At 44.9% G+C, this 22,223-nt stretch overlaps 1 protein-coding gene and 1 long non-coding RNA gene across 2 annotated transcripts; both read right to left on the bottom strand.

Moving 5' to 3' along the window:
• Positions 1-4,065: 4,065 nt before the first annotated feature.
• Positions 4,066-6,235, bottom strand: LOC120939694. The gene is made up of 5 exons (XR_005749356.1): positions 6,098-6,235; positions 5,284-5,358; positions 5,043-5,123; positions 4,302-4,376; positions 4,066-4,141 (listed from the first exon to the last, which is right to left on the bottom strand). It is a non-coding gene; the product is annotated as an uncharacterized LOC120939694 (long non-coding RNA).
• A 1,385-nt stretch (positions 6,236-7,620) lies between these two features.
• Positions 7,621-13,789, bottom strand: LOC120941349 (flagellar radial spoke protein 2-like). The gene is made up of 3 exons (XM_040354687.1): positions 13,574-13,789; positions 11,431-11,509; positions 7,621-9,998 (listed from the first exon to the last, which is right to left on the bottom strand). The coding sequence occupies exons 1-3, from the start codon at positions 13,787-13,789 to the stop codon at positions 7,621-7,623; spliced, it is 2,673 nt and encodes an 890-aa protein (XP_040210621.1).
• Positions 13,790-22,223: the final 8,434 nt, after the last annotated feature.

Raw genomic sequence — 22,223 nt, 5'->3', positions numbered from 1 at the left:
GCACAGTGGCGACATTTGCCTGCACAGTGGCGACAATTGATGGGCCCAGTGGCGACAATTGATGGGCACAGTGGCTGCATTTTATGGGCACAGTGGCTGCATTTTATGGGCACAGTGGCTGCGTTTGATGGCACAGTGGCTACAATTGATGGGCACAGTAGCGACAATTGATGGGCACAGTGGCGACAATTGATGGCACAGTGGCTGCGTTTGATGGCATGGCACAGTGGCTGCGTTTGATGGCACAGTGGCGACAATTGATGGCACAATGGCGACAATTGATGGTATGGCACAGTGGCGACAATTGATGGCATGGCACAGTGGCAACAATTGCTGGCATGGCACAGTGGCGACAATTGCTGGCACAGTGGCGACAATTAATGGGAACAGTAGCTGCGTTTGATGGGCACAGTGGCTGTGTTTGATGGCATAGTGGCGACAATTGATGGGCACAGTGGTGGCAATTGATGGGCACAGTGGTGGCAATTGATGGGCACAGTGGTGGCAATTGATGGGCAAAGTAGCTGCGTTTGATGGGCACAGTAAGGCTGCAATTTATGTTTTTTTCTTTTTTTGTCTTTGTTTGCACCCGCCAAAAATGTTGAGCACCAGCCGCCACTGAAAGAGCCCCTTCCAGCCTGGCAAATGTTGCCTGTGCATCCAAGTGGTAATAACCCCTGGCCATGAAAGGATTAAATAAAAGAAGAAGCAATTGAAATGTAAATATACCAAATTTTTATTGTGTGTTTATGGAAGTATAATTCTGGACCTATACACATTTTTTTCCTTTTCCAACTATAAAACCAAGAGTCCTTTGGTAAAATCAATTGGCCAGAAGTGAAGATCTAATGATCCTCTCGCCCATTCGCTGACACACTTTTGACCAAGAGATTGCAAGCCTGCCCACCACGGCAAGGTAGACTCTTCTAGGGCAGGAACTACACTAACTACACTAAGCCTACTGGATGCTAGTCATCCTTTCTCTAATGTTGGATGTATGTTTGTAGTATGGCCTCCTCTTATAATCTGTGTGTGCAATCTACTCTCTTACGACCCTTATCAGACCATGTCCTCCGAATAAGAATGTTTCCTTTCAAGACATGTTCTCTACAGTTCAAATGTTCCTCTTCTGACTAACAAGGAAAAACCTAACCCAAACCTAATAATCCTAACCTTTGACCCTAATTCCTAACCCTAGCTGTACACCTAGGCTTATTCCTAGACCCCTATACTTACCCTTTACCCTCCAACAAACCTTAACCCATAAGCCGAATCCCTCCTCTACCCCTGACCCCTAACCTTGGCCCCTACCCAAATCCTAACCACAACCTCTAACCCTAACATCTTAACCCCTTTCCTGAACCCCCTAAGCCCTTAGTCACCCCGAGGTGAAAGGCTGCAACCACCACACCCCCCCAGGTGATAGGCTGTATCCTTCCCCCCCAAGGTGACAGGCTGCAACCCGCACCCCCCCCAAGGTGACAGGCTGCAACCACCACACCTGACTCTAACCTCAAATCTAACTCCCTGACCCTGAACCCGAACGCTAAACCCATCCCTAACCCTGAGCCATGATTAAGCACTAGCAAGAGTGCGAAACTAGTCGGCTGTCCTGGTTTATGGTTGTGGTGATTATGCATGTTCCTGCTTGAAAATAAAAGACAACTTTTTTGAAAAGTTATTTCGGAGTGCGGCTGTCCATCTCCTTCCTCCTATTGCTACCGCACCCCCACCCCCCCCAAGGTGACAGGCTGCAACCACCACACCTGACTCTAACCTCAAATCGAACTCCCTGACCCCATCTCTAACCCTGAACCTTAACCCTAAACCCATCCCTAACCCCCTGAACCCTAACCCCATCCCTAACCACACCCTAAACCCATCCCTAATCCCTTGAACCCTAACCCTAAACCCATCCCTAACCCTGTAACCACTCATCTCTAACCCCTTGAACCCTAACCCCCTGAACCCTAAACCCATCCCTAACCACACCCTAAACCCATCCCTAACCCTGTAACCCCTCATCTCTAACCCCCTGAACCCTAACCCCCTAACTCTAAACCCATCCCTAACCCTCTAACCCCCTATTCCTAACCCTGAACCCTTACTACGGTACCTAAACCTAACCCCCTAAAACAGTAGGTCCCAGCCGTATGGGAGTCATGGCTGGGAGTGAAATAGAAAATTAAAAATTATCCCCCCCTCTTGATTGGCCTTGCGTATGTTGATCGTTGATTCATTTTCTCGTTACGAGATTTCCTGAGGGAGTAAACAAAAAGAGATGTAAATAAACCACAAAATATAAGGGAATAGTGACGAGAGTACGTATTACACACACGTTGGGATTATGATTATGATTAGGTTAAGAATAAAAAAACGAAGGTTGAACTGATCTCATCAATCTTTAGTATAACTTCCATATTATATGAGAATCGCCCATAGACGTTCTGGATAAAGAATAAGAAGTGGGGAATTTTCTAACGGCATGATAATAATGACTAGATTTCAGGATAAGATCACGTCAGGCCTATGGACGAAACCGGATTCGGCGTCATGCCAGACAAGACTCCTTATGTTTAGTGGTATCTGTGGAAGTGGGGATTCCAGAGTGAATTTGGAGGTTCTCTCCCCTCTGAAAACGTTGTCTGGGTGTGTTTTCTGTAATCTAAGTGGATTGTTTGGTTCTGGTCAGACTACATTTCACAGGCCCCGGTGTGTCTTATGGAACGGGCCTTGGTACGTCACGAGATCAGCAGTGTGACTCATCCTCTTCTTTTCCCTTCGCTATCTAAACACAAATGATGATTATAGATGGTTGCCTTACCTCGGCCACGCAGGATGTTTGGGAAAAGTGATCTTTTCGGGGGTGGTTGCCGGGGAGCAGCAGGCTCTTTTGGTGTTGGCAGTTCCTGGTGGAGAAAATTAGATAAAAATGTATTAAATACAGAAACGTCTACACATATTACTAATATATAGAGATCAGATGGAGGAGACATGGGTAAAACATTGGTTTAGAGTGGGACCTAGGAAATGCTGCAAACCTAGGACCCCAGTCATGAACAGCCACAGTTCTAACCAATGAACCATTATAGTGACCACCCTACTGTCCCAATCTTTTTAGAGTACTTACAATTGTTACGACACTTGGGATGAGCGGTGTCTTCTTCTGAACCGTTTTCCTCATATACTGGATAGTATTTTGGACAAAACTCTTCTTCTGCGGAGTTTGGATGTCCTTCACCTGGTTGTCCCTGTTACAAAAAGAAGAGATGAGTTTAGACTTTACTATGGCACTTTATCATCGCTGACATTTTTATAAAACGTCACACCTAACGCCTATGTGATTGGCACCAATTGTATGGAGAATTGTAAAGGAATTTCCCTGCCTCTGTCCATTGACTGGTTTTGTGAAGCTAAAACCCATGACCCCAATGGAATAGGCAAGACTGCCGATCACACGGGTCACTCTGGTTGGCACAGGTGCTTTATTTTCTTAGTTTAATTAAAGAGGAGACCTTCACCCAAAAAAGACACTAAAGCTGGGAATACACATATAGAAATTTCAGTCTGTGTGTACCCCTCTCTGCTCAACAGAAGCCGATCGTTAGACTGGATGGAGGGGGAATCCCCACTGTCAGAATACAATAGTTCAGCAGGGTAGATCCCTTCATTCACATTGCTTGAGTCAATGCAGGAATCTGAGTTTTTTTCTATTCAACCCGCTAGTTGAACAGCAAAAAAATCTCAAAGTGTTTACCCAGTTTAAGCATTATCCCCCCCCCCCCAACCTTTTACACAAAAAAGATACTCTCTCCCACTTCCTCATTCCACACCTAGGGGACAATGAGGAACCCTCGGCCCACCCAGATCACATGTAGACTCCTGGGATACACATCACACATCCCAGGGGGCTACAGGACCAGTCTCCCTGCAGGCCATGATATTGCGCATGCTCAGTAGGGGCACCGGCTGTGAGTGAACAACCAGCTTCCAAATGCAACATGGCAGTGCGGAAGATCCGAAGTCCCCAAAGAATCACATTTTGTTTCCTGATACTTACTTTACAACATTTCGAAGTTGGACGGGCTGCTTTGTGTCCTTTTTCGGTACAGCAGGAGGTCTTGGTGTGCTCCACTTCTCTCTGTTAATGAAAAAAAATAAGGTAAGTACAGAAGTAAAACACAATAATAAATATAGTGATATAATAGTAATATACTTATGCTCCCGGTACTGCCGTGTCCAGGTACATACACGTGAAGAGTACCGTATTAAGCATCTTTATAGAAGAATAATATACTCACTCAAAGCACTTGCTGTGTCTTCCCAGTGATTGGCTGGCAGCGGGAAGCCATGTGATGTCAGCGCGTTTTGCAGGCCTAGAAGACAAAAAACAATTGGAGGTTATTTCATTGCTCTGCTATGATAATACTAATACGTTTTTTTACTCATTTGTTCCTGTGTAATGTGTTTCCAGAATGTCGGTGCCGGTGTCCTGTCGATCTAGTTCCCCTATCGATATAGTTCCCTGCTTGACAGCGCAGACGAAGCCCACGGAAATCTCTGAACCTCAGGCGGCATCCAGGCTCCTTCCTTAACATCCCTGTGGATTGGAGGATGTTAAAAAAAGAGCCAGGAGGCCGAGCGAGCGCAGCGAGCCGTCCGAGCAAAGCGAGGGCGTGAGGCCGTCTGGCCACTTACAGCAAATTCCACGTCGCCCTGGACCCCTTGTTACAGCTGCTCAGGTTCGGTGATTTGCGTCGGCTCGGATTGCGCCTGCACAGTCAAGACGGGAACCATTTCGATAGGAGTAACCATATCGGCAGATCACCGGCAAATATCCTAAGTGACTTTCCAGAGTGCCCAGGGGGGATACACATCACACATCCCAGGGGGCTACAGGACCAGTCTCTCTGCAGGCCATGATATTGCGCATGCTCAGTAGGGGCACCGGTCGTGAGTGAACAACCAGCTTCCAAATGCAACATGGCAGTGCAGAAGATCTGAAGTCCCCAAGGAATCAAAATTTGTTTCCTGATACTTACGTTACGACATTTCGAAGTTGGACGGGCTGCTTTGTGTCCTTTTTCGGTACAGCAGGAGGTCTTGGTGTGCTCCACTTCTCTCTGTTAATGAAAAAAAATAAGGTAAGTACAGAAGTAAAACACAATAATAAATATAGTGATATAATAGTAATATACTTATGCTCCCGGTACTGCCGTGTCCAGGTACAAACACGTGAAGAGTACCGTATTAAGCATCTTTATAAAAGAATAATATACTCACTCCAAGCACTTGCTGTGTCCTCCCAGTGATTGGCCGACAGGGGGAAGCCATGTGATGTCAGCGCGTTTTGCAGGCCTAGAAGACAAAAAACAATTGGAGGTTATTTCATTGCTCTGCTATGATAATACTGATACATTTTCTACTCATTTGTTCCTGTGTAATGTGTTTTCAGAATGTTGGCGCCGGCACATATCCTAATGCCGCGTTCACACGATCGGAAATTCCCACAAGAAAACCATGGATTTTTTTCCGATGGAATTTTGGATCAAACTTGTGTTGCATACACACGGTCTCACAATATTCCGACCACCAAAAACGCGGTGATGTACAACACTACGACGAGCCGAGAAAAATGAAGTTCAATGCGAGCATGCGTCGACTTGATTCCGAACATACGTGTATTTTTTGTGCATCGGAATTCCATACAGAGCATGGGAATTTACGGGCAAAGAACTTTTCTTCAAGGAAAAATTGAGAACCAGCTCTCAAATTTTTGCTGTCGGAAATTCCGACAGAAAAAGTCAGATGGGGCCTACACACGTTTGGAATTTCCGACCAAAAGCGCACATCGAACTTTTCTTGTCGGGAAATTCCGACCGTGTGTACGCGGCATAAGTGACTTTCCAGAGTGCCCAGGGGGGATACACATCACACATTCCAGGGGGCTACAGGACCAGTCTCCCTGCAGTCCATGATATTGCGCATGCTCAGTAGGGGCACCGGCTGTGAGTAAACAACCAGTTTCCAAATGCAACATGGCAGTGCAGAAGATCTGAAGTCCCCAAAGAATCTAATTTTGTTCCCTGATACTTACTTTACGACTTTTCGAAGTGGCAAGGGCTTCTTTGTTGCCTTTTTCGGTACAGCGGGAGGTCTTGGTGTGCTCCACTTCTCTCTGTTAATGAAAAAAAAAAAGGTAAGTACAGAAGTAAAACACAATAATAAATATAGTGATATAATAGTAATATACTTATGCTCCCGGTACTGCCGTGTCCAGGTACATACACGTGAAGAGTACCGTATTAAGCATCATTATAGAAGAATAATATACTCACTCAAAGCACTTGCTGTGTCTTCCCAGTGATTGGCTGGCATCGGGAAGCCATGTGATGTCAGCGTGTTCTGCAGGCCTAGAAGACAAAAAACAATTGGAGGTTATTTCATTGCTCTGCTATCATAATACCCTGTTTCCCAAAAAATAAGACCTACCCTGAAAATAAGACCTAGCGTTATTTTCCAGGAGGGCTACAATATAAGCCCTACCTCGAAAATAAGCCCTAGTTAAAAATGCTTGTAAAATCCTATAATCCACTCTATTACAGTATTATAAAATGTACAATGTGTGTGTTTCTGTAATATAATTGCAGGGAAGAGAGCTCCGGCGGGTAACAGAAGTGCAGAGCAGCGCTATAACAAATGTATTTGGCACAATTATATTACAGAAACACACACATTGTAAATTATATACTACTGTAATAGAGTGGATTATAGGATTTTACAAGCATTTTTAACTCTGTTCACACTGGGGATTCCTGACAGGCAGGGAGGGAGAGGGGGAGAGAAGACATCACATTACATGGTAAGACCTACCCCAAGAATAAGCCCTACTGTGTCTTTTGTTGGCATAATTAATATAAGACCCGGGCTTATTTTCGGGGAAACACGGTACTAATAGGTCTTTTTACTAATTTTTTCCGGTGTAATGTGTTTTCAGAATGTTGGTGCCGTCACATATCATCAGTGACTTTCCAGAGTCCCCCGGGGGGGGCCCCTAAAATTGAGGACATAATAACATACAAATACATGTCTTCACAAGAAAAAAGGGGTTCTGTGTTTTTGGGGTGCTCTGGATGATAACTGTGGAGGTGTACACGCACCGGTCTATGTATAAACGATCTTTTCATGACATGTTACACAACAATAAGTGAATACAGCTACACAGAGGCAGGAAAACCGTACCTCCCAGGTCTCCCCTCAGCTATGCCCGAGCCGAAGAGGAGTCTAGTTCCCTCGGCTCTGCACTGCCAGTTGCCGGTATTGAGACCTGTGTGCAGGTATTGTAAGCATCAGGAGATGTGGGGGTAGGTGCCCCCCAATCCTAGTAAGTTTTATGCTTCCTGAGGGGTCCCCTTATTCAACTGATGAGGCTTGAGCACCATAGGGGTAATCTTGCTGCCTTAATAATGGCCCTATGGCTGGGCATTTTGACAGGATTCTCTTGGGTGGTTGAACCCCCCTTACCCCCTCCCTTATCTATGCCCCTGATGTATACATATGCTTCCCCTGAGTTTAGTTTATATCAAACCAGAAGTGAGAAAAAAGCCATCTAGTTATTACTTACTCTATGGCCATCTCTGCAGACTCTTCTTGAGGTTCGGCGATTACCATGGCCATCTCTGCAGACTTTTCTTGAGGTTCGGCGATTACCATGGCCATCTCTGCAGACACTTCTTGAGGTTCGGTGATTACCATGGCCATCTCTGCAGACTCTTCCTGAGGTTCGGTGATTACCATGGCCATCTCTGCAGACTTTTCTTGAGGTTCGGCGATTACCATGGCCATCTCTGCAGACTTTTCTTGAGGTTCGGCAGTTACCATGGCCATCTCTGCAGACTCTTCTTGAGGTTCGGTAATTACCATGGCCATCTCTGCAGACTCTTCCTGATGTTCGCCGATTACCATGGCCATCTCTGCAGACTTTTCTTGAGGTTCGGCGATTACCATGGCCATCTCTGCAGACTCTTCCTGATGTTCGGCGATTACCTTTGCCATCGCTGCAGACTTTTCTTGAGGTTCGGCGATTACCATGGCCATCTCTGCAGACCCTTCTTGAGGTTCGGTGATTACCATGGCCATCTCTGCAGACTTTTCTTGAGGTTCGGCGATTACCATGGCCATCGCTGCAGACTCTTCTTGAGGTTCGACGATTACCATGGCTATTGCTGCAGACTCTTCTTGAGGTTCGGTGATTACCATGGCCATCTCTGCAGACTTTTCTTGAGATTCAGCGATTACCATGGCCATCTCAGCAGACTCTTCTTGAGGTTCGACGATTACCATGGCTATTGCTGCAGACTCTTCTTGAGGTTCGGCGATTACCATGGCTATTGCTGCAGACTCTTCTTGAGGTTCAGTGATTACCATGGCCATCTCTGCAGATTTTTCTTGAGGTTTGGCGATTACCATCTCTGCAGACTTTTCTTGAGGATCGGCGATTACCATGGCCATCTCTGCAGACTCTTCTTGAGGTTTGGCGATTACCATGGCCATCTCTGCAGACTTTTCTTGAGGTTCGGCGATTACCATGGCCATCTCTGCAGACTTTTCTTGAGGTTCGGCGATTACCATGGCCATCTCTGCAGACTCTTCTTGAGGTTCGGCGATTACCATGGCCATCTCTGCAGACTCTTCTTGAGGTTCGGCAATTACCATGGCCATCTCTGCAGACTCTTCTTGAGGTTCGGTGATTACCATGGCCATGTCTGCAGACTCGTCTTGAGGTTCGGCGATTACCATGGCCATCGCTGCAGACTCGTCTTGAGGTTCGGCGATTACCATGGCCATCTCTGCAGACTCTTCTTGAGGTTCGGCGATTACCATGGCCATCGCTGCAGACTCTTCTTGAGGTTCGGTGATTACCATGGCCATCTCTGCAGACTCTTCTTGAGGTTCGGCAATTACCATGGCCATCTCTGCAGACTCTTCTTGAGGTTCGGCGATTACCATGGCCATCTCTGCAGACTCTTCTTGAGGTTCGGTGATTGCCATGGCCATCTCTGCAGACTCGTTTTGAGGTTCAGTGATTACCATGGCCATCGCTGCAGACTCTTCTTGAGGTTCGGTGATTACCATGGCCATCTCTGCAGACTCTTCTTGAGGTTCGGCGATTACCATGGCCATCTCTGCAGACTCTTCTTGAGGTTCGGCAATTACCATGGCCATCGCTGCAGACTCTTCTTGAGGTTCGGCGATTACCATGGCCATCTCTGCAGACTCTTCTTGAGGTTCGGCAATTACCATGGCCATCGCTGCAGACTCTTCTTGAGGTTCGGTGATTACCATGGCCATCGCTGCAGACTCTTCTTGAGGTTCGGCAATTACCATGGCCATCGCTGCAGACTCTTCTTGAGGTTTGGCGATTACCATGGCCATCGCTGCAGACTCTTCTTGAGGTTCGGTGATTGCCATGGCCATCTCTGCAGACTCTTCTTGAGGTTCGGCATTTACCATGGCCATCGCTGCAGACTCTTCTTGAGGTTCGGTGATTACCATGGCCATCGCTGCAGACTCTTCTTGAGGTTCGGCAATTACCATGGCCATCGCTGCAGACTCTTCTTGAGGTTTGGCGATTACCATGGCCATCGCTGCAGACTCTTCTTGAGGTTCGGTGATTGCCATGGCCATCTCTGCAGACTCTTCTTGAGGTTCGGCATTTACCATGGCCATCTCTGCAGACTCTTCTTGAGGTTCGGCGATTACCATGGCCATCTCTGCAGACTCTTCTTGAGGTTCGGTGATTACCATGGCCATCTCTGCAGACTCTTCTTGAGGTTTGGTGATTACCATGGCCATCTCTGCAGACTCTTCTTGAGGTTCGGTGATTACTATGGACATCGCTGCAGACTCTTCTTGAGGTTCGGTGATTACCATGGCCATCGCTGCAGATCCTTCTTGAGGTTCGGCATTTGCCTTGGCCAAGTCTTGGTTTGTCTTAGCTGGAAACAAAAAATATTGTTATTAATTGATATTGTTCTACGTCTATAAAGAAAGTAAATGATTGTGTATTGTATATTAGGGATGCACCAATATATCAGCTGCTGAAACTCATCGTCTGAAAAAAGGGTTATCAGAGTTTTGCCAATATAAAAAAACAAAAAAACGGTACCGATTACAGCATGCTGCCTCCTATTGACTCCAATGCAAAATCGCATCCTATTGGCTTCAATGCAAAATTATATTAGATTTGTAAGGTATTATGGGGCAGATTCACGTAGATGGGTGTAAATTTGGGCGGGCGTAACGTATCTGTTTTACGTTACGCCGCCGCAAGTTTTTCAGGCATGTGCTTTATTCACAAAGCACTTGCCTGTAAAGTTGCGGCGGCGTAGAGTAAAACACCCGGCGGAATTCAAATTCGGTGGGTAGGGGGCGTGTTTCATTTAAATGAAGCGCGTCCCCGCGCCGAAACGAACTGCGCATGCGCCGTCCCTAAAATATCCCGGCGTGCATTGCTCTAAATGACGTCGCAAGGACATCATTGGTTTGGAAGGTGAACGTAAATTGCGTCCAGTACCATTCACGGACGACTTATGCAAACGGCGTAAATCTTAAAATTTTCGACGCGGGAACGAGGGCCATACTTAACATTGACTGCGCCTCATAGGCCCCAGGGGCAACTTTACGCCGGGAAAAGCCTAACGTAAACGTCGTAACTTTACTGCGTCGGCCGCGCGTACGTTCGGGAAATTCGCGTATCTAGCTAATTTGCATAGTCGACGGGGAAATCGACGGAAGCGCCACCTAGCGGGCAAAAATTGCAGTTAAGATCCGACGGCGTAAGAGACTTACGCCTGTCAGATCTAAGGGATATCTATGCGTAACTGATTCTAAGAATTAGTCGCATAGATATGACGGCGCTAGGCAGAGATACGATGGCATATCTGGAGATGCGCCGTCGTATCTCTTTTGAGAATTTGGGCCTTTGTGTTCTATTGCAATGTATTCATTTCTATGAGGGCCGTTCTAAGGCAGGCCATACACTGTGCAATTTTGCTTTCTTCCACCACAGTCGGTATTAATGGGGGAATCCTCCTGCAGCACTATTGTGTTCTGCCGGCGGGGAGAGGTGGGTGGGCCCTTCCCTGTGGGCAGAACACAATGATTGGTGTTGCCGGCTATAGCCACGGGCAGCACTAATCATTCTGGAAAAACCCGACAGGCTGGTTGTACACAAGTCGATTGATGGATTGACTTGTGTACAACCAGGGAGCCCATACATGGATGGAAAATCGGGGGCGGGCCCTGCAGGACCAGCTGAGATTCCCTCCATAGACGGCCGGCTTAGGTCATTATTTGGTGTTTCTGGAACCATCTGAAGGTGTTCCATGCTCAGTGTTTGATGTTGGAGATTATTATTAGAACTCATACCTGATGATCCTCCGTCTGCCTTGATTCGTTCGTTGTCCTCGTGCCGATCCCTCTGTGGCTCCTCAATCTTCATTGTTGCCTGGAAGGAGAAGAAGAGAATCGATTACATTTCAGCGTTTCATTTATAGTCTGTAATATGTAATGCAGGTTTTGGGGGCCGGTGGCACAAAGTGTGATTAACCCTTTCACTGCCAGCCATGTAAGACGCTGACACTCTCCTACCTGATCCCCCCACCCCCCGCCATGTATGCCAGGCTCTGCCCCCCCCGCCATGTATGCCAGGCTCTGCTGCCCCCCCGCCATGTATGCCTGGCTCTGCCCCCCCGCCATGTATGCCAGGCTCTGCCCCCCCCCCCCCGCCATGTATGCCAGGCTCTGCTGCCCCGCCATGTATGCCAGGCTCTGCTGCCCCCCGCCATGTATGCCAGGCTCTGCCCCCCGCCATGTATGCCAGGCTCTGCCCCCGCCATGTATGCCAGGCTCTGCTGCCCCCCCGCCATGTATGCCAGGCTCTGCTGCCCCCCGCCATGTATGCCAGGCTCTGCTGCCCACCCGGGGGCTAGGAATGGTCACGGTGGGTGTTGGTGGGTGGAACAGAGAGAGATCAGGGAACATCGGTTCACCCATCATCCCTCTGGTGACTGAACCCGCAAGTGACGAAATGTAAATGTAAAAAAGGTCAACTTATACCAAAAATAAACTTCAATGCAAAATCTCAATACCATTGACTTCAATGCAAAATCGGATCCATTGACTTCAATGCAAAATCGGTTTCCATTGACTTCAATGCAAAATCGCTTTCCATTGATTTCAATGCAAAATCGGGTCCATTGACTTCAATGCAAAATCGGATCCATTGACTTCAATGCAAAATCGGTTTCCATTGACTTCAATGCAAAATCGCTTTCCATTGATTTCAATGCAAAATCGGGTCCATTGACTTCAATGCAAAATCGGATCCATTGACTTCAATGCAAAATCGGATCCATTGACTTCAATACAAAATCATGTCCATTGACTTCAATGCAAAATCAGGTCCATTGACTTCAATGCAAAATCGGATCCATTGACTTCAATGCAAAATCGGGTCCATTGACTTCAATGCAAAATCGCTTTCCATTGACTTCAATGCAAAATCGGATCCATTGACTTCAATGCAAAATCGGGTCCATTGACTTCAATGCAAAATCGGGTCCATTGACTTCAATGCAAAATCGGGTCCATTGACTTCAATGCAAAATCGCTTTCCATTGACTTCAATGCAAAATCGTGTACATTGGCTTCAATGCAAAATCGGGTCCCTTGACTTCAATGCAAAAATGCACCGAATTGCACATGTCTAGTAAATTATTTAAATTATTACAGAGGAGGGGGGGGGGGTGGTTTGCCTATTATATAACATGACACCCCCCCTCCCCCTACATGATCCCGGCTCCATTCACAAACATTGAACCCAATAACAGGGATCTGTATTTTTCAGCCACTTTAAGAGCCGGTTCACACTGGGGCGACTTGCGATCCGACTTCATGTCGCCTCAAGTCGTCCCAAGTCGCGCTGTAGAGAAAAACAATGGAAGTGAATGGGAGCGGTGTTAATACACACGACTCAAGGCGATCCGACTTCAGAAAAGGTTCCTGTACTACTTCAATCCGACTTGTAGGCGATTTGTACCCATTGATTTCAATGGAAGTCGCCTCAGAAGTCGGATCACTGTCTTATCTGAAGCTACTTTCCAGGAAGATAAGATACATTTCTCAGGCAAACCTCTCCAGCCCCCCTCCCTCCCCCTCCCTCTCCCAGAGCTGATTGTTGTTTTATTGGCCACTGGAAAGTCTCCTGTCCTGGAGACGACTTCAAGTCGTGTTATAAATCGCCCCAGATCGCCCTGTGGTTCATGTTCAAGTCGTGTCGGAGTCGCCTCTGAAAGTCGTGCTGGAAGTCGTGTCGCCCTAGTGTGAACCGGCTCTCACTGTCATATTCAAATGTCTTTATTCTCAGCTGAAAAATAAAAATAACTGCCACAGAAATAACTGTCACTTTCTGGAAATAAGCAGTTTTTGTATCCTGGCTGTGATCTGAGCCTCCTGTAGATCTTCTGATTTCATGTGAATATAATAATGAGACATTACAATGTTTTCTTACCTGTTGCAGCTCTTGTGCTGCGATCTGATTTTCCCCTTTCTGGGGTAGGATCTCCGTTTCCATGGATCCCACCTTCTCCTCCAATCCCCTGATCCGTTCATCTTTCTCCTTCTCTGACGCGGCGCGATCTCGCAGGAAGCTCAGTAATTCAATCAGCCCCCTCACTACAGTAGAAGCGCCTGGGAATTCTGGGAGGAGTCCGTGCAATCTCTCCATATCGTGAATAGTGATTGGAGTCGTCATTTTTTTTCTTAAGTTAATAAGAAATATAATTTGTTGTTCTTCCTAAATGCAGTTAATCTGAAAAGATTTATCCGCTTATAAAACGTAGAATTGTCAACAATCTCTGATAAAACGAGCACTTCTCTAAAGACGTGTTATCGCTTCGAAGCTCCGAGCAATTCTGACAGTAAGGCTTGTCTGCCCGGCCCCACCTCCTTATATAGCCCCTCCCCTCCTCCTCACTGTGACGTCACATAACTCCAATGTTGGCGCCATGGCAACAGAATGTCAGTTAAGTAAACAAAGCTTCTAACAGCTGCTAGGGAGGAAGGGGGGGAGGAAGGGGGGGAGGAGGGGGGAGGAGGGGGGGGAGAGATTGGTTTAACCCTTTGTCTGCCGAGCACCTCTGCTCCACTATTAACCATTTACATACCGGACACTTTTCCCTCCTTCCTGTCCGGGGTATTTTCTTATTTTTTTTCAGCTTTCAGCGCTGTGGCACTTTGAGTGACAATTGCGCAGTCATGCTACACTGTATCCATATGAAATTTCAGATTTTTTTTTCACACAAATAGAGCTTTGTTTTGATGGTATTTAATCAGCGCTGTTTTATTTAAATTTTCTTAATAAGGAAATAAATTATTAAAAATAGTGAAAAAATACAGAATTTTTTTATCGTTTTTTTTTGTGGTATTTTTGTGGTAACGCGGTATTAGTTAGTTATTATTTGGGGTTTTTAAATTGATGTTTTTAATCACCACTTTTTTTGATAAATAAATGAAAAAATACCTTTTTATTTATTTATTTTTTGTGTTACAAATAAAAAAAAATCCAAGACCTATAATTTAATAGTCATTAATTAGTTATTATTTTGGATTTTTGAATTTAAGTATTTAATCACCGCTTTTTTTATAAATAAATGAAAAAATACCTTTTTTTTTTGTGTGTGTTACAAATAAATAAAAAAAATCCAAAACGTATAATTTAATAGTTATTATTAGTTAGTTATTATTTTGGATTTTTGAATTTAAGTATTGTGACGGACCCATCCGTATACTGGACATATTGTGTTCGTCTGCTTTGCCGTTTTACATGAAGTCGCCCATTCGTATGTCGACCACGAGGCGATCGGACTATGCGGATGGGATCTGGGCGCTATTCCCCAATAATATGCCCTCAGTTCCAGGCTATCTGGGGATACGTTATATGAATATAAAATGTTCGGCAGTTATAAAGTTATAGATTTTAATGTCTGTTATTTCAGTCTCCCATCTGGTCCCCTAGGGGAGTGTCCACCAGGTGGGAGACCTGCATAAATACGGGCGGGTAGCCCACAGTAAATGAGTTCGTGTTTTCCCCTCATAATGGAGCTTGGTCTCGTTACTGGAGGGGATTGGGTTACTGGCCACTAAGGACGGTGTATGGAGAGAGTTGCCGGTTGGAACCTATTGCACTTCGGCGGTTAGCGGCGGTTCGTGTACTTTGGAGCTCGGGAAGAGAGGTACCGCAAAAGTTATTATTTAGGATTTTTGAATTTTAGTATTTTAGTATTTAACCTCCCTGGCGGTATGATTCTTTCAGAAAAAAGGTGCTGAAAGCGGTACCATTATTTGCAAGGAAATTTGGCGTTTTATATTGTAGGCCTGTCATTCTTAGGAATAACTCACTTAAATCTGACCAAACAAGCTTCTAATAGGCATCCCGGGTATGACATTTTTTTAAAAACAAAATTATAAATTATAATATAATAAATAATTATAAATAATTATAACAAATAATAATATAATTATAATAAAAATTATTCAATAATGTAATCAAATCAAAATCACTGAAATTTGCTCAGTTGCAGAATTGTTGCTGTCATTATTTTTTTTTTTTTATGACGAATTTCCCCACAAATCGCTATCGCACAATTCTGCAAGTGATTATAATTTATTATCGCTGTTTTTTAGCTGATCTAAAACTATTTTTGACATAAAGGGACACTTTTGGTTGCTATGGACAATCTACAGTTTGCAGGGAGAAAGAAACTTTTTTATTATATAAAATGACATGCATGACACAGGACAGACCACTAGGGACAAGGGGTGTGTTTTTTTTTACATACAGTACTGTAATCTATAAGATTACAGTATACTGTATGTATAGTGTTTGTTTACTTTTTTGAATTTGGCGCCGTTCTCCGTCCCCGTGCGTCGTAACGTCGCAGGGAACGGAGATCGGCGTCACACGGAGGCACTGTGTGAATCGAGCGAGGTCCCGCTCGCTCACACAGCGCGGTGGCATCGCTGGATCCAGGGACAAGGTAAGTAAAACTCCCTGTACATCCAGCGAGGCGAGCCCGAGTCTGACTCGGGGTTACCGATCCTAGCCCAAAAATCTCACCCCGAGTCAGACTCGGGAACACCGCCCAGGAGGTTAATCACCACTGTTTTTTTTTTTAAATTGATAAATAAATGAAAAAAGACTGAAAATTTGGAAAAAAAATTGTTTTGTGTTACAAATAAAAAAAAAATGTTTTCATACATTTAGATCAATGTGTATTCTGCTACATTTCTTTTGGAGATGTGGCGTTCGTTATTTCGGATAGTACGTAACGTTCACTAACAGCCAAATTCGTAAGGAAATTCCAAGACCTATAATTTAATAGTTATTATTAGTTAGTTATTATTTTGGATTTTTGAATGTTAGTATTTAATCACCGCTGTTTTTTTTAAAAATATAAATAAATGAAAAAAGGCTGAATTAAAAAAAAAAAATTAATTTTGTTTGTGTTACAAAAAAAATTCAATAAAAACGTCTTCATAAATTTAGATCAACGTGTATTCTACTGGGAATCCTACAGACTTTACCATTAACCCCAGTTTCCCTCACACTCATACACAAGCCGGAAAAGTGGTGGTCCTCCAACCGCTCCCAGGCAACCCAATGGGTGAAGCTCTTTAACAAAGTTCTAGGCTTTATAAAGCCGGTGTACACACATAGAGAATGTCCGGCTTGCTATGGAAAAAACTGGAACCCTTGGTTGACTAAAACCTTCAACATTTCCTAGTGGTTCTTACATATTCCATGATCTATGGGTGTCGTCTCCAGCAGTGCTTTGGTCTCCATCCTCGCCTCTCACACACGTACAATATATGAGAAGTAGTTATTGTTGTTTTCCATGTTTGTGTTTGAGGGTTGCATTTCAAGTGCAGACATTTGCCACAGATTTTATGTACTGTTGTAATACTTCTTACAGTACATCAGTCGTTATTCTGCTATACAATATGTTGTAATATTAATATAGATGTGTAGGTATTTAAAATATCATGTTATATATATATATATATATTGTGAGGGGTTAGCTCGGTAGCGGGGTGTGTGACCCCTTGGTTGGGTTCACCACACACTTAATTTATACAGACTGCCAGTCGAAGACGGTTGAAAACAAAGTTTCTGGTTTATTTTTCCATCTTGCTGGAAAACAATTGCAAGCATCCAAACAGCATAAACAAAATCAAAACATAAAATAAACTCTAGCCACTTTGGGCGTCTACCTTCCACACAGGAACCTATCTATGGAGTCTAACACAGCCTACCGCTGGATAGACAGTGCTGCTCATACAGCACAAACAATAGTCTTTGGACTTTTTATCACACAGAAAAGTCAGTGGTCTCCTCACCTCATCAGGAGACTCTCTGGCACTGCTCTCCTGTTCACACAGCCTTTGGAGTGACGCAGCCAATTAGTGGTTATCCTCTGGGCTACTTTATAGAGGCCTTTAATTGCCTCACTCTGAACAGCTGGAGTCTTCCAACGGCCCTTAGCCTTCCTGGCTATTTCTGGCAGCCGACGCCTAATAATGATTGGTGTATTGTCTAACAAGGCAGAAATGTATGTCCCGACTGTGACAACACCCACAGATTTACCTGACTTCCTGTCACAATATATATATATATATATATATGACATGGTTTACATACAGTCATTCAAGGTTACACATCAAAGGGTGTTTGCTGACCAAAAGGGTTAGTGGTCAAACAACACGTATCAAAAGGTACAGAGGACTCTTTGATGTGTTAATCTTATCTAAGACGACCTAGGTGTGTGAGATGGCCTGGTATTTCCTTACAAACATAAGGAAGTATTTCTTGATGGTAATTAGACTTGTGGGGTATTCATTCAATAGGAACATTTGGTTGACACCCCCCCCCCTCCAGGGTGAGACCAGTATTTGAGGCAGTCAAGCTGGCATTTGTTCTAGTCTTGTCACTCTGATATGAATATAGCACAGGTCTAGGAAAAGATGGGATTCTGAATTATACTCTGTTGGACCTTTGTATCGTCTGTGGACTTTGTATGTTATTGGAAGTTAATTAAATTTGCGTTCTCCGGAGAGCCTGGTGTGTTGCTGCGAAACAACGTAATTTATAGTCATCATACTAACATCTAAGATATTAATTATATAACCAGAGCACTGGGCACAATATACACTATACATGATCACTACATTTATTGGATAAATTAGATCACTACACATTCCTGCTGTGATAACCTATTATTAGTATTGCAAACCTTTTCTCCACAGAGGAACTCCGAAAATAATGTTCCGCTTTTAAGGAACTCCTGTCTAAACCAACTCATCAGGGGTCAGTGGGTTACCCCCTCAGTCAGTTTTTTTCCTTCTGATGCTGGGAAGAATGTCCCTTACATTGGTGATCAGTGGGAAGAATGTCCCTTACATTGGTGGTCAGTGGGAAGAATGTTCCTTACATTGGAGGTCAGTGGGAAGAATGCTCCTTACATTGGTGATCAGTGAGAAGAATGTTCCTTACATTGGTGATCAGTGAGAAGAATGTCCCTTACATTGGTGGTCAGTGGGAAGAATGTTCCTTACATTGGAGGTCAGTGGGAAGAATGGAGCTTACATTGGTGATCAGTGGGAAGAATGTTCCTTACATTGGTGATCAGTGGGAAGAATGTCCCTTACATTGGTGGTCAGTGGGAAGAATGTCCCTTACATTGGTGATCAGTGAGAAGAATGCTCCTTACATTGGTGATCAGTGGGAAGAATGCTCCTTACATTGGTGATCAGTGAGAAGAATGTTCCTTACATTGGTGATCAGTGGGAAGAATGTTCCTTACATTGGTGATCAGTGGGAAGAATGCTCCTTACATTGGTGATCAGTGGGAAGAATGTCCCTTACATCGGTGATCAGTGGGAAGAATGTTCCTTACATTGGTGATCAGTGAGAAGAATGTCCCTTACATTGGTGATCAGTGAGAAGAATGTTCCTTACATTGGTGATCAGTGAGAAGAATGTTCCTTACATTGGTGATCAGTGAGAAGAATGTTCCTTACATTGGTGATCAGTGGGAAGAATGTTCCTTACATTGGTGATCAGTGAGAAGAATGTTCCTTACATTGGTGATCAGTGAGAAGAATGCTCCTTACATTGCTGATCAGTGAGAAGAATGTTCCTTATGTAGCGCCCCCTTACTTTCAGTATGGGCGCTACGCTAAAGTTAGTGGGGAATGGGAGAGTTATTTTGCTCCCATTCACAATTTTCTAAATTGGACTGCTGTCATTCCTGAACTGTCCTGTAGGTCAGTCTGCATTCCAGGGGTGTTGTTTCCACGCCTGGGCGACAGTTGGCCCTAGCAGGGTTCTGGCGGAGCCGCTTTTCCCCAGCAGCCAATTGGAGGAGTTTTCCCTCGCGGGGCATGCTGGGGGAGAGTATATCTGTGGCAGACGGCATTTTGTGTGGTTCTTCGCGGGTTCCAGGTGCGGCACCCACCTTTAGGGTGTGCGCATCCAACGGACCCCGGTGATGGCCTTCCAGGCCGGGGTCGCATTCTACGCGGAGCTCCATGTTCCTGAGAGGGGCCCTAGTGACTTACTGGGTCCCCCACTTTGCTGAGAAGATCCGAGGCTGTATGCCCTTCGATGAGGGGTCGGCTTGAGGAGAACCCGGAGGCAGGTTGTCCAACAGGGCTTGAACAAACCATCGGGGATCTGGTGACTGAAATGTTGACAGGTACACTATTGCTGTCATCCGGTTACCTATGCTTAATCTACTGGGAGGATTCGCTCAATCTCAATCTGTTCATTTAGCTCATTCAAGTAATTGGCCTGTGGCAGAGGCCCTAGAGCCAGGTCTGTGGCAGAGGCCTGTTCCTCCCAGAAACCTAAAGTGATACTTTGGCTGCCAGGCTTGTGGCGGGAGTCTGTCCAGGGGCACTTTACCCACTCTGGCTAGAGTGGCGACGGATTGCAATTGATACTACTTAGAGCAGGATTGCTCGGTTCATATCCAGGCCTGATACTGCAAAGTTCTCTCTCTTGCTTCATCAACCTTTTCAACCTCATTTGATGTTGATGTTGGCTGTGTTGGTCCTGGAAATAAAGCATTTGAAAACCTTTATTCAATGACTGGACATTCGCTTACTACTCTAAGCTACTTATCAACCGCACCCCTAGACAACACTGAAAGGGTAACTTAAAGCGGGAGTTCACCCATTTATTAAAAAAATAAATTTTCCCCCTTAGATTCCTGCTCGTTTGGTCTAGGGGAATCGGCTATTTGTTTTAAAATATGAGCAGTACTTACCGTTTTCGAGATGCATCTTCTTCCGTCGCTTCCGGGTATGGGTCTTCGGGAGCGGGCGTTCCTTCTTGATTGACAGTCTTCCGAGAGGCTTCCGACGGTTGCATCCATCGCGTCACTCGTAGCCGAAAGAAGCCGAACGTCGGTGCGGCTCTATACTGCGCCTGGGCACCAACTTTCGGCTTCTTTCGGAAAATCGTGATGCGATGGATGCAACCGTCGGAAGCCTCTCGGAAGACTGTCAATCAAGAAGGAACGCCCATTCCCGCAGCCCATACCCGGAAGCGACGGAGAGGATGCATCTCGTAAACGGGTAAGTACGGCTCATATTTTAAAACAAATAGCCGATTCCCCTAGACAAAACGAGCAGGAATCTAAGGCTAAAAAGTTCTCTCTAAGGGTGAACCACCGCTTTAATATGCCAATCCCAACAACAACCAGCGGCTCCTGAGGGGGTAGCGCTACACTTGCATTGGAGGTCAATGGGAAGAATTTTCCTTACATTGGTGATGAGTGGGAAAAATGCTCCTTACATTGGAGATCAGTGGGAAAAATGCTCCTTACATTGGAGGCCAGAGTAAAGAATGCCCCTTAGTGGTCAGTGGGAAGAATACCACCGTGGTCATCAGAATGATACCCTCAGGCCTCGTACACACCACCCAACATGTCCGATGAAAACGGTCCGCGGACCGTTTTCATCGGACATGTCCGCTGGGATCATTTGGTCTGATGTGTGTACACACCATCAGACCAAATTCCCCGCGGACAGAATAAGCGGTGACGTGGCGGCGACGATGACACCGCGACGTGCGCGCACCAGGAAGTTCAATGCTTCCACGCATGCGTCGAATCACTTTGACGCATGCGTGGGTTTTTGGGCCAGCGGACATGTGCGATGAGTCGTACTGAACATCGGACATGTCCGACGGACAGGCTTCCAGCGGACAAGTTTCTTAGCATGCTAAGAAACTTTTGTCCGCTGGAAACCTGTCCGCTAGGCCGGGAAACTGTCCGGTCGGCCCTACACACGACCGAACATGTCTGCGGAAACTGGTCCGACGGACCAGTTTCAGCGGACATGTTTGGTCGTGTGTACAAGGCCTAACAGCTAAAAAGTTGGTGTCTTGCTGCTGTCTCTGCCAAATGGAATTGGTCCCAAACCATGTGGGCACCATCAATTGGGAGATCAGTCAGCCAAACCTCTGAAGAGACCATAGAGTTCCACAGAATCCTAGTTGAGAATGGCTGCTGTAGAAAATTCTGTCTGCTTAACAGAAATTATATATATATTTTTTTTTCGATGAAAAGAAAAAAAAAGAAGAAAGACACGTACACACAGAATTCAACCTGTTATTGAAATGTTTATTAAGATCGAACTGTTGAACAACGTATCGAAATTCACTGTATACGGTGTGCAGGATTTGACAATCCAAAACTGTTTTTAATTTAACTTTTAAAATCAATTTTAAATTAAACCAGATCATACAAATAAAACAGAAAATGACAGAACATGGCTTGAAAAAAAAAAAAAAAAATATACAGAAAAAAAATTGTCATGCAAATGATCATACTCCAAAAACAGAAAAAAAATAAAAATAACAAGCAAAACAGTGTACAAATCAAAAGAAAAAAAAAAGTTATACAGCATAACCAAATCATTCAAAGATCAATCACGTGTGACGTCACTCTTAATCCCTTTTTCCTCTTTAAAACATTTTTTTTTCATGTGTTTAACACACATCATCATCTATAAAAGTTTACTAAACTCAGCAAGAGCTACCATAGTGGTCAACTTAATAAGTTGATAAAAAAAAGTACTTAGTCATATGGGCAGTT

Source organism: Rana temporaria, chromosome 5, assembly GCF_905171775.1.
Source record: "Rana temporaria chromosome 5, aRanTem1.1, whole genome shotgun sequence".
NCBI classification, from domain to species: domain Eukaryota; kingdom Metazoa; phylum Chordata; class Amphibia; order Anura; family Ranidae; genus Rana; species Rana temporaria.
The sequence above is the reverse complement of the archived record's forward strand: the minus strand, read 5'-3'. Positions and strand labels throughout refer to the sequence as shown.

Coding starts and splice junctions, on each gene's coding strand:
- LOC120941349 (XM_040354687.1), bottom strand. CDS start 13,789: ATGGAGAGATTGCACGGACTCCTCCCAGAATTCCCAGGCGCTTCTACT. Junction 11,510..13,573: donor CAGCACAAGAGCTGCAACAG/GTAAGAAAACAT, acceptor TTCTCCTTCCAG/GCAACAATGAAGATTGAGGA. Junction 9,999..11,430: donor GGCAGACGGAGGATCATCAG/GTATGAGTTCTA, acceptor TTTTGTTTCCAG/CTAAGACAAACCAAGACTTG.